Source organism: Haliotis cracherodii, unplaced genomic scaffold (genome assembly GCF_022045235.1).
Source record: "Haliotis cracherodii isolate W230 unplaced genomic scaffold, xgHalCrac1.p SCAF_8, whole genome shotgun sequence".
Lineage (NCBI taxonomy): Eukaryota > Metazoa > Mollusca > Gastropoda > Lepetellida > Haliotidae > Haliotis > Haliotis cracherodii.
Genome location: NW_027266341.1, coordinates 26,230,658 through 26,243,358, shown reverse-complemented (window position 1 = coordinate 26,243,358; position 12,701 = coordinate 26,230,658). Strand labels below are relative to the sequence as shown.

Here is a 12,701-nt window from a genome sequence, read left to right as displayed (position 1 = left end):
AAGACGTCTTTAACATGCTTCAGCATGTTCTGTATGAAAGACATCAGATCAGTGTAGTTTTCTTACATTGAGGTAAAGTGAAGACTGACACCCTTGTCACCTGAATCATGTTTGCTCGTGATCTTGTTTGTCAGATAATGTGTTTACAAGACTGGTTCGAATGTTGACATTTTGAGTTGTTTCATTTGCTGTTCTAGGAACAGCAATTCTGTAGCTGTTGGCACAGATCATTGTATACTCCATCCTTCATGTGGGAGACATCAGAGTAAACAATGAAACCATTACTTAATAAGACTTACACCCCGTGGGTATTCTAGGTTAGAACTGATCCCCAGGAACCTATGCCAGTCATAAGAGCATTAAAGTGGGGACCATATGGACAGGGTGATCAGAGTCTCTGACTTGGTTGATTGCTGGTCATTGACTCAATGTGCCCCGATGGCACGGATCGTTACCCTCAATATCGATATTCAGAATGACTGGTCCAGTAGTAGCTATCACACAGATGGAAAATTGCTGTGTGGGGCCTTTACCTACAAAATATTTTTAAAAATGATATGACATGCCATAATTTAGGAAAAGTAATAAGATTTATGTTGAAAAGTTTTTTTCGGTTGTCCAGATGACAGATGTCACTGTAGCTAAGTTCATGTCATATGACATCTATTAAAGGGCCGTAACTCTGTTCTACTGGATTCAACCTCATTAATCAGTGGTGTTTATTTTCAAGACCATCTTTGTTACTCGGTGCAGATGACAAGCTGCAGAGCCTGGAGGACCTGTATTCCTCACGCCGAGATGAACACATGCGGACTGGCGTGGTGGCGGTGGAGGACAGGCTCTTGTCCTATCAGAGACAGCTTGAAGATCGATACAACTCCGAGCTCAAACGGGAGGTAAGAACTACCAGTGGTCACATGAAAGTCAAGGAGTCCTCCACATAACCCTGATGCTAAAGGTTTTAGGAAGTCTGTGGATCCAAATGGTATCAAAGCTCTAGGTCCCCAGGAACTGTCTTTACTTTTAACCCTGATTAGTGTTGATGTTCTCTTGCATGATTGAAGTAAGATGAGTAAGAACCTAAACTAGGCAATGGTACAATCGACCTGTGAAGATCCAGGGTAGAATAGGTCATCAGCAACCCATGCTTGCCGTAACAGGGGCCTATGCTTGTTGTAAGAGGGATTAACGGTATCGGGTGGTCAGACTCGCAGACATGGTTGATACATGTCATCGATCCCAATTGCGTGGATCGATGCTCATGATATTAATCACTGGATTGTCTGGTCCAGACTCGATTATTTATTCAGAGTGTGGCGTTAAACAACTAACCAACCAACCAACTATGGTACAATCTATCACAATTGACATCAAGTCTATTGAGTATTGTATATATAAATTGTTACGTTACATTTGCATGTCTGATTTCACACATGAAAAGAAGTCGAGGAGTAGCTTTGTGGCTAAAGCGTGACTTTTCATGCTGGCCATGCTGAAGGCCACGTTGTGTGTCCCATGTGGGAACGATATGTAAAGCCCGATTAGTGGTGTTCCCTGTAATGTGGCTGGAATATTGTGAAAGGGATGTTAAACTCACTCATCATGTCATAAACTCCCTATGTTTCATGACTAAAAAATGGTGACACTTGAATTGATCCCTCCTTAAGTACTGTGTTACATGTTCTATGAAGCGGGTATGATTTGTCAGTTATAAGTCTCTGTTGTTGTTGCTATTCAGCTTGCCAGGATGAAGGACACAGAGATAGCCCGGATACGGCTGGAAGAGAGGGAGGAATGTCGGCGCCAGATGGACCAGCAGCGGAGAGAGGTAGGGAGAAAGATGGGGCTGAGTAGGGAATTTGTAACCTGAAATTAACTTGGTGGTCAGAGTTTTGGGCAGCCAACTGCTCCATTAGGAAATATATCACTGATATAATGTGTAATCTACTGTGATTCATTATGGATACTGTGATATCTGGTATGCAGGTAAGGTTATACCATTCAACTGAGTATGGGCAAAGTGGGTGGTGTCTCATAAGGCTAAGTGATCTAAAGCAGTGTAACTTGCTGTGCAGAGTTGTCTACCTTAGCTGTCAGGATTTGCTGGTTGTGGATGTAAATCCAAAAATCATACCCATTATGATCCTTGGCTAAAAAAGTTTAAGTATGAAGTATGATATGGGATGTGACCATCATATACACCAATTTCATTGATATGAATAAGACTAAAGGAAGACTATTTCTTATGCTGAAGTATTTGTGTCTTTTCTTCTCTGTAGCTGGAGCGGACATACCAGTCCAAGTATGATGCCTTGGTGGAACGTGAGAGGAACTCAATTGAGAGGCTGCAGCGGGAACAGGAGGTGGGTGGTACATGTTTATCATGTTCATAGGAACATAGGAGTGCAGTCCTAACCCTTGTGCAGTCCTATTTGAGTTCCAGTGCAGAAGTATTCCAGTGCCTATTTCAGTAAGAAATGTGCAAGGAAAGGATTGCTGAAAGAGCTGAGAGTGAATTTGGCTTTCATGGATGAGCATGTTAGAGTTTTGTTCACCCTTGCTAGAAATGGTGTGACAAAATCGGTCGCCTGCACCAGTTCTGATTAAATTGATATCTAGGATGTCACTACGTTTCTGAAATACTGGTGGCTGATATGAAACCTGATTCACTCTCTCCATTGTAAAAATTGTTTGACTCGAAGTTCAAAAGGTAATAAAAATGTATTAAGTTGTCTGTAGTTTGAGACAAGGGGATCTAATTATGAAGCTGATCCATTTGGTCGGTTATTTGTGTTGTTTCTGGTGATTTTACTGATAATGTTTCTGGTGATGCTATCTTGTACTGTAGATTCAGGAGAAGGAGATCTATGCCCAGAGACAGACACTACTGGAGGAGATGGAGGTCATGAGACAGAGAGAGGTTGAGGTCAAGAGGGAAAGAGAACTCACACACAGGTAGGTGCAAGACTCTGAGTACTTGAGGAGTCGCCAAGTACCATAATTTGGTGTCAATGTGTCAATTTAGTTTTCATTGTTAACACTTTACAGCCAATTGATTTAGTAAGTGGAACTAATATACCTGTAATTTCAATATCAAAGTTTTGTATTTTTTTGACAAATACTTGAAATTGATGCACAGAATTCTTTTTGAAGAAATAGAGTTAGAATGTTAACAGTCACATTTAGATGCAGATGAAAACATAATGTGTAAAGGATACAGTGATGAAAAGCATTGAAAGACACTCTGAATAGGCTTGCTACATGAGTTGGTTTCAAACGTGACATCATTTGTTGAGAAAATGAAACGTCCAGACATGAATCATTGGCAATATAATGGTGAGCTCTTCAACATGTTGTGACTGCAGGGAGATATGGATCAAGTGAATCTTGCTTTTTATCCCCCCGTTCTGAAAAAACTGGGCGATATTGGGATCACCATGTCTGTCCGTCTGTTTTCTGTTTTGGGAGCAGAACTCCAAACCATTAAATATTTCGAGTTGAAACTGTCTGTGTAGATCAGTCTTTTGATGATTTGAGACTTTTGTTTTTAATAATTTTTTCATGATGACAAGTTGGACTTCACTGAAAATGAGGGTAATGCTTGTTCTGGAGCAGAACTCCAAACCGTGTTAACCTGTTGAATATTTCCAGATGAAACTTGCTTTGTAGATCAGTATAGTGGTGAACTGGTGTGTTTTGATGATTTGGGAATTTGAAAAATACTGAACAGCTTATTTTTTCTTTACTAAGAAGGTATCCAATGGCATACTCCGTTTCCGAATTGCACCAGACTGGGGGGAAGGGAATTTGTCATACGTGATGACTCTTGTCTGTAGTGGGAAGAGACGTGTAGTAGCAGCAGGGGATAACATACTGAATGCCTGTGGTGTATTGACTGTGGATTCTGAATATTTGCCGTGTAGAGAGAAGGACCTGCAAGGGGAGCGTAACCGCGCCAAGGAGGATGAGATCCGGCGGAGGGAGATGGAGGTGAAGCGACAGAACACCGAGTTCACCCAGAGGCTCCACAACGAGATGGCACAGTACGTAGTTCTCTGTATTATGTTTATAGGGATGTCACGATGCGACTATCTCCCAATACAATATATTTGCTCCACAACGAGATGGCACAGTATGTAGTGCTCTGTATTATGTTTATAGGATGTCATGATACGACTATCTCCCAATACCATACATATCGCTCCACAACGAGATGGCACAGTTAGTGCTCTGTATCATGTTTATAGGGATGTCTCGATACGACTATCTCCCAATACCATACATATCGCTCCACAACGAGATGGCACAGTATGTAGTGCTGTGTATCATTTTTATAGGGATGTCATGATACGACTATCTCCCAATACCATACATATCGCTCCACAACGAGATGGCACAGTACGTAGTGCTGTGTATCATGTTTATAGGGATGTCATGATACGACTATCTCCCAATACCATACATATCGCTCCACAACGAGATGGCACAGTTAATGCTCTGTATCATGTTTATAGGATGTCACGATACGACTATCTCCCAATACCATACATATCGCTCCACAACGAGATGGCACAGTATGTAGTGCTGTGTATCATGTTTATAGGATGTCACGATACGACTATCTCCCAATACCATACATATTGCTCCACAACGAGATGGCACAGTATGTAGTGCTGTGTATCATGTTTATAGGGATGTCATGATACGACTATCTCCCAATACCATACATATTGCTCCACAACGAGATGGCACAGTACGTAGTGCTGTGTATCATGTTTATAGGATGTCATGATACGACTATCTCCCAATACCATACATATCGCTCCACAACGAGATGGCACAGTATGTAGTGCTGTGTATCATTTTTATAGGGATGTCATGATACGACTATCTCCCAATACCATACATATCGCTCCACAACGAGATGGCACAGTACGTAGTGCTGTGTATCATGTTTATAGGGATGTCATGATACGACTATCTCCCAATACCATACATATCGCTCCACAACGAGATGGCACAGTTAATGCTCTGTATCATGTTTATAGGATGTCACGATACGACTATCTCCCAATACCATACATATCGCTCCACAACGAGATGGCACAGTATGTAGTGCTGTGTATCATGTTTATAGGATGTCACGATACGACTATCTCCCAATACCATACATATTGCTCCACAACGAGATGGCACAGTATGTAGTGCTGTGTATCATGTTTATAGGGATGTCATGATACGACTATCTCCCAATACCATACATATCGCTCCACAACGAGATGGCACAGTACGTAGTGCTGTGTATCATGTTTATAGGGATGTCATGATACGACTATCTCCCAATACCATACATATCGCTCCACAACGAGATGGCACAGTTAGTGTTCTGATCATGTTTATAGGATGTCATGATACGACTATCTCCCAATACCATACATATCGCTCCACAACGAGATGGCGCAGTTAGTGTTCTGATCATGTTTATAGGGATGTCACGATACGACTATCTCCCAATACCATACATATCGCGATACCTTTTTGAGAATAAAAAACATAAGTATTTTCTATTATTAGATAATAGCAAATTCCCTGTTCATGAAATACCTTAGGTGTGCCTGAAATTATATAAATTAAACATGATTGAATGGATTTATGTGTGAAATGGTACAGGATTAACATATGAATCAGTACAGGATGAAAATATAAGTTGATACAGGTAAGTGTGAATCCCATATCGTGTCGTCTCAGAATATTATCGATGACTTGATGTATTGGAAGGGGTAGAAACTAACATATTTAGTCCGCTAGACCTTACAATAATAACATTTAGCAGAACCCTTAAAAATAGCAAGTTTCTATTAGTCCTTATCATACCTTAACTATTGGGCAGTTTGGCAAGGACTACAGGACTAGTGCCAGTTTCTAACGCTGAAAAATTTGGTGAATAGTGACATCCCCAGCTCTTTACATCTTTAGCACAGTGGACAAGCTGTGGATAGCCATGTATTTCCTTTTCTAACCTTAAACTTGGTTTGTTTCGCCACGTGGGTACAATAGGTGAAAACCTCTTTTGGTTTACTTCGCCATCAGCAAAGTGAACTTGTGTCTGTCCTTCCAGAAACTAACAATGAAACTTATATCTCCTGACAGTTGTGTTAATTTTGAAATGTTTTCAAATGTGTCTGACTGATGATGTGTGACATGTTGCTATAGGTTCAAGTTGGACACGCAGGCTCGCTTCATTGACCGGACACAGAATATTGAAATCAGAGAAACTAAGGTCAAAGGTGAGAATATTCGTTTCGATAAGCCACAATGGAATTAGTGACAGTAAGTGTGACTCACCAGGAGAAAGGGACCTTATGGGTGCTAGGATACAATTGTGCTATGACGTCATAAAGACGTTTAACGCCACCTTACTTCAGTGAAGATAGCCATGTGTGATTCATGTATCTCTGTAATAAATAGGAATTGAATCTTGTGAATTGTTTTTTTGTGTCCTGAATATACTGTTGTTTTAAAATATAATGAAAAGTCAAAATGTGATTTTTATCATGGCTTTCAGAGATGGAGAGGATTGTATCGGAAGAGAAGAGCAAGCTGCAGTCCTACAAGGATGATCTGAGAGACAAGACTCACAGGGTCAATGAGCTGGAGGTGGGTCTGCCATTTATAGGACACATTGAGAAAGAATTAAGCCTTAACGTACAATGATAACGCATGAGATACTTGGAGGCCTTGGCGAGCAAATTCAGGTAAAAAAGGTTATTTATTTGCTGTTTCCTTATATCTAATATGTATATAAACATAAAAAATAGTTGGAATCTGATGGTCAATAGGAGGTATATAGAATGGACATAACTCATAATAGCCACTGGTGATGCTACATTCGAGCCTGGAAATTCCAGCCTAGTGCGGCAAGGTTGGAAACTGGACTTTTACAGTCAGTTAACTCCCTTGCCTCAGGAAGATGTCTTTACACTGGCAGTTATGTATCAGTGATGTGTCTAGTGTAAAGTTGTTCAACGTCAGGAAGTTATGGCGCATTAGTTCGACAAGTGTGTATTTTCATGAATCTTTTTCTCTGGCATTTTACCCAAATGTGTATTTTTGTCTGTTGGTCGTATTGGTGTACAAATGAGTAAGACTGTATGGCACTATGGTATACCAGTGAACTGTGATGCAAGCCCTCAACAATATGTACAGTGATGCAATCTAAATGGATTGGTATATTGAGAAAATACATAATGAGTGTCATTCTTTGGGTTTTATTAATAAGAGGGGAAAAGGTGACATGTGGATGAATGAATGAATGAATGAATGCTTTAGTCAGTAAATAGATTTTCAGTTATCAGTAGCCAGGAATCTATTTCATTTCTTTACGGCTCGTAATCATGGCAGAAATGGACTTTTAAGTGTTCATGTTTTTCTTTCAGACACTCCTTCAGGAATGTCGCCACTCTGAAGTATCAGCCACAAGGCAGAATGAATACATCAACTCCAAACTCCGAGATGTAAATGCCGATTTAATTCATGATTCAAGATCTTTGTATTGTATTTTAGGGCACACAACCCATATTACAAATAATTACCATGCATATGTTGTGTGAGAGGCGACATGTCACCTCTAAGCTGGAATATACATATGTGATAGATAGTGAGCAGATGTACGATTTTTTCATTTCCCCTTGAAATACACGTTCTTCATGCCGTAGGTTAAAATATATTTATTAGCTAACAGTTGACTAAAGTTATCTTTACATCTTTATAAGAACATCTGATTATAATGAGGCGACTATGCTTGTTGTAAGAGACGACTAACAGGATCGGGTGGTCCCAATTGTGTGAATCGATGCTCATGATGTCAATCACTGGATTGTCCAGTCCAGACTCGATTATTTACAGCTTCATATAGTTGGAATATTGCTGAGTGCGGCTTTAAACAACTAACAAAAGCATATGAAGGACTGTTGTATATAGTATGATTCTCATTTTCAAACATCAGATTAAATATCCTCCATATGTCTATTTGTTTGTAGTCATATGCTCCATTTTCCTGCTATTTGAAGGCAGCCTGTAAATAATCGACTATGAGCAGCATCTGATGTAATCGGTGTACATGGTGTATGGTGACCAAGTCACTGAGTGCATATGAATTGTAGTAGCTGATAAATAACAATAATTGTGTACTCTACTACTGATAATGACTGTTGCAATTTATAAATGTAAGATTCTGTTAACTTCTTTGAGAGGCATTTGGAAGTTGGGTGCTAAGTAAGGATAAGATCACTTGCTCGATAACGGTGTTAGAATCTGCACCGAAATGTTGCTCCTAATTGTAATAAAGAAGTTGTTCATCCATATTATATCTTATCCTTACTTTGTAAGATTCTGTTGTTTTTTCCAGATGGCTGATTACAAGACAATCAAAGAACACAACTCTGTTTTACGTAATGAAATGGAAACACTCAGGACGTAAGTATGTCAGAAAGTAGAACAGAAACTTGGCATGTGGTGTCTAACTTCTCCATCTTGTTGGGGCTGGCGGGTAGCCTAGTGGTTAAAGCGTTCGCTCATCACGTCGAAGACCCGGGTTTGATTCCGACATGGGTACAATGTGTGACACCCATTTCTGGTGTCCCCGCCGTGATATTACTGAAATGTTGCTAAAACTAAAAGCGGCGTAAAACCATACTCACTCACTCTCCATCTTGTGTCGACGAGCTACTGCCACCTCTTTTACATAATTAAGATAATACTCCGGCTTTATTGGGCTGTTAGTGATAATCAGTATTCAGTCACCTGGCTGCACAGGTGGCCTCGTCATCTAAGTCATAACAATTACTGTGCACAATTTTGTCCCTTTGGCATCCCAGAAACCTATGGCCATGGGTTCTTATTCCCTGTTCCCCTTGACTATGTTTCTGGGACTGTCACTATGGATTTCACCAAAGTGGTAAATGTCTGAGACTTGCATCACTGAGGCTTCCCCCAACATCAAGCTGATGACAAGCCTTTAGTGGCATTAAACACTCTCACTCACTCACTCACTCACTCACTCACTCCCTCACTCACTCACTCACTCACTCACTCACTCACTCACTCACTCACTAATGAATCAGAGCAGCATCACAGCGTGACCACAGCGTGAGAGAACACTCACTCACAAACTCACAAACCCAATCAATCACGAACTCAAGAATCAAAGCAGCGTCTGACCCAACATGACTCAAGCACTCACTCACTCACTCACTCACTCACCAACTCACGAACTCACCTATAGAAAACAATTCTGCCTTGTTAAATATTGAGGTCAGTTGTTATTGATGTTTCAGGAGGTTGTCTGAACTTCTCACCATGAATGAAAGAGAGAGGGGAAGTAAGTTGACACAAACTTCTCCATGATGTATTATTTTACAGTTGACATGATGGATGATGAAGTAATGTAATTAGTTTGTGTGAAACTTAACCATGGTTTCTCTGTAATCAGGGTAGTCATTAGCAGATTGATATTTAAGATTAACGGTTGTAATTATCAAAACTCCACTAGTCCAGACAAAGTGGTGTTTTAACTGCTCAAAGCAACCATGCAGGGCCTGCCGAATTTCTGGAGCCTGGTCTTCTTAAAGATATTTCATGAACACTGTCATTGATTGGAACTAAATGTATTTAAACTTCAGTGGCAACTCATTGATTCAGGGTAGTTTAGGAGATTGCTGAGAATCTTTAGGCTAAAATCAATAATAGTCTCGGTTCTCCAGGACCGCCCGCATCATCGTAAAGTGTACCGCTCGTTTTTATTTCGATTTTAAAAAGAATATAAAAATCCTAATACTTCAAAACAATACGATCCACGCACTTACTTCCCTTTACATGCTCACTGCTTTAATGCACATATCGTGTTATGGTCATGGCGGCAATGTTTATGTAGGGAGGACCTTTCCCAGATTGATGGTACACAACTGTTTAGTTACATACTAGTTTGATCAAGCAAAAAAAAAAATATGCTGCCCGCCTGCACTATCAGAGCAAAAATCATTGCCCGAGAACCAATTTTATTTTTTATTTTTTTACGCCTTAGTCAGACTTGTAGTCTTGAACTGTTGATTTGATACAGAGATAAGGACCATGCATGATATTCATGTTGTTTCAAGGGCAAGAAGAGCTGCTCCGAGAGCTCAGACGTCCAAGTCCGGAGACGCTGCTGATGCAGAGGGACTTGGAGAGGGCTCGGGAAAATCTCCGACAGGAGCAAGTGTTGTTTGAACAACAGAAACAACAACTTGAGACACGGCTGAAAGATGAGGTATGTTACATCCATTGTTGGTGAATATGATGTATACAGTCGGTGCCCCCATGGGGTGGGGTGACTGTTTTCTGTGTGTCGTTTCTATTATCTGCCTGGATCTAGGTTTCAGGTTTGAATCCAAGATTCAACATATCCTCTAATAGGGGCCTAAGAATCTGTGGTCTGTTGCAGATGTAGTTGTATGTGTTGATGTAGATATGGATGTCGATGTGGGTGTTGATGTAGTTGTGGATGTTGATGTAGTTGTGGGTGTTGATGTAGTTGTGGATGTTGATGTAGTTGTAGGTGTTGATGTAGTTGTGGGTGTTGATGTAGTTGTGGGTGTTGATGTAGTTGTATGTGTTGATGTAGATATGGATGTCTATGTGGATGTCGATGTGGGTGTTGATGTAGTTGTTGATGTTGATGTAGTGGTGGGTGTTGATTTAGTTGTGGATGTTGATGTCGATGTGGGTGTTGATGTAGTTGTGGATGTTAATGTAGTTGTAGGTGTTGATGTAGTTGTGGGTGTTGATGTAGTTGTGGGTGTTGATGTAGTTGTATGTGTTGATGTAGATATGGATGTCGATGTGGGTGTTGATGTAGTTGTGGATGTTGATGTAGTTGTGGGTGTTGATGTAGTTGTGGGTGTTGATGTAGTTGTAGGTGTTGATGTAGTTGTGGGTGTTGATGTAGTTGTATATGTTGATGTAGATATGGATGTTGATGTGGGTGTTGATGTAGTTATGGATGTAGATGTGAGTGTTGATGTAGTTATGGATGTAGATGTGGGTGTTGATGTAGTTGTGGATGTTGATGTAGTTGTGGGTGTTGATGTAGTTGTGGATGTTGATGGAGTTACATCTTACAGTTTCCTCCCTTGCTGAACTAGGCTGGAATTTCGTGGTTCGATTGTAGCTCCACCAACGGCCATTACGGGTTATTGACCAGATTCCACCTCTCATATTACTTGCATTTGCTTCCAAGAAATTGGTGATGCCCAGTCAAGACGATCTGATCGATAATCAACATCTGTATTGTTATATAATTGGTCTTACCTCGAGAAGTTGATAAAATCACTTGAGCACCTTGTGAAAAGATTTTCCAAATATCTGTCGAAGCCCTGTTGGTGGTACACATGCTTTGCCAATCCCACAGTCGACCGAAATCTGAACGTTGAAATCCATGTTGTTTTCCAACCGGAAGTGTAGTTCATCACATGATTTTGATTGGACTATGCATTGACTTGTTATTCCAGCCCATATGTAACCTTGGAATCCCAGCCTACACTCATGTGCCATATTAATGTTCACAAAATGGCCGCCGTAGTTAGCTGGGTGTTTATTAATGACATCTAACTGCATATACGTGATTAGTTGGTCCTAGAAGCAATATGCTGGAATACTATTTAAGGGGTGCAAGACTGCAATATCACCTCTTGAATTGTGGATGTTTAAGTAGTTGTGTGTGTTGATGTAGTTGTGTGTTGTCTTCAGATTGACCGGAACCGAGAGCTGGTCCGCCACTATGAGGAGCAGACATTACAGATGAAGGAGATGAACAGAGAGGTGATTGATCTCCGCCAGCATCTCGCCATGACGCACCAGGGTAGGTCAGGTTACACAACTGATGCTTCACAAAGCAGTCTCACACCCACCGTCGGTGATTGTCCTGTTTTCGATCAGAGCTTTCAGCAGCAAAGGTTTTTGGACATCATACGTTTTCTATCACGAATACTTGCACTATAACATGGGGTGTGGCGTCACACAGAAATTGTAAACACTCAGAGTCAGATGATGGCTTGTTTTTAAGATAAAGTTGTCTTTTAGCCTGTAAGTGAATGAGATATTTTACAGTTGTTCATGTGATTAGCGAGAAAACTATGAATGTTTTTCCAGCGTCCAAAAACCCATAACATGGGGATACATGTTGTATTAATGTCTTATGCTTGCAATGGGCTTTTGTTTTTTTCAACAAAAGGTAAGTAGGTACAAGGTAAGTTCTTTTCAATATGCTTCAACATGAGGAAAGGGTCAGACATTGCACGCTTGTGACAGTTGTCCTTGTGTCTGGGGGATGGGGGTTGAAGGTTATGGCAGTATTGCTCCCAGACCTGGCGGGTAGCCAGGTACGCGGAAGCTATGCCCGATTTTAAGTACTGATTAACTTCGAAATTTTACTGCATCTACCATCTTGTTTATTTGACTTATTAACTTTTGTCATTGACTTATTACATTTCTTGGTGTGAATGTTGTCCAAACTGCACGAAATTGCTTAAAATGCAATCAAATGTTTAAAAAATTTTTCCTAGACTTTTCCTCTTTTTTCGGGAAAACCTGCTCACATCCCTGGAAGTTAGAAACACAACTCGTGCATCACGAGGCAGTCTCACACCTTGACCATGACAAGTTGG

The 12,701-nt window shown here is 40.5% G+C and overlaps 1 protein-coding gene across 1 annotated transcript in view; it reads left to right on the top strand.

Annotated features, from left to right (window-relative positions):
* The window catches only part of LOC139449494 (centriole and centriolar satellite protein OFD1-like), a 33,709-nt gene that overhangs the window by 4,073 nt on the left and 16,935 nt on the right, over window positions 1–12,701 (top strand). The window contains exons 6-17 of the mRNA XM_071230917.1: window positions 754–896; window positions 1,739–1,828; window positions 2,280–2,363; window positions 2,849–2,955; window positions 3,924–4,043; window positions 6,214–6,287; window positions 6,566–6,657; window positions 7,437–7,514; window positions 8,408–8,475; window positions 9,336–9,379; window positions 10,155–10,306; window positions 11,785–11,896. Of these exons, the coding sequence (XP_071087018.1) occupies window positions 754–896; window positions 1,739–1,828; window positions 2,280–2,363; window positions 2,849–2,955; window positions 3,924–4,043; window positions 6,214–6,287; window positions 6,566–6,657; window positions 7,437–7,514; window positions 8,408–8,475; window positions 9,336–9,379; window positions 10,155–10,306; window positions 11,785–11,896 (1,164 nt within the window). The remainder of the gene's footprint in view (window positions 1–753; window positions 897–1,738; window positions 1,829–2,279; window positions 2,364–2,848; window positions 2,956–3,923; window positions 4,044–6,213; window positions 6,288–6,565; window positions 6,658–7,436; window positions 7,515–8,407; window positions 8,476–9,335; window positions 9,380–10,154; window positions 10,307–11,784; window positions 11,897–12,701) is intronic.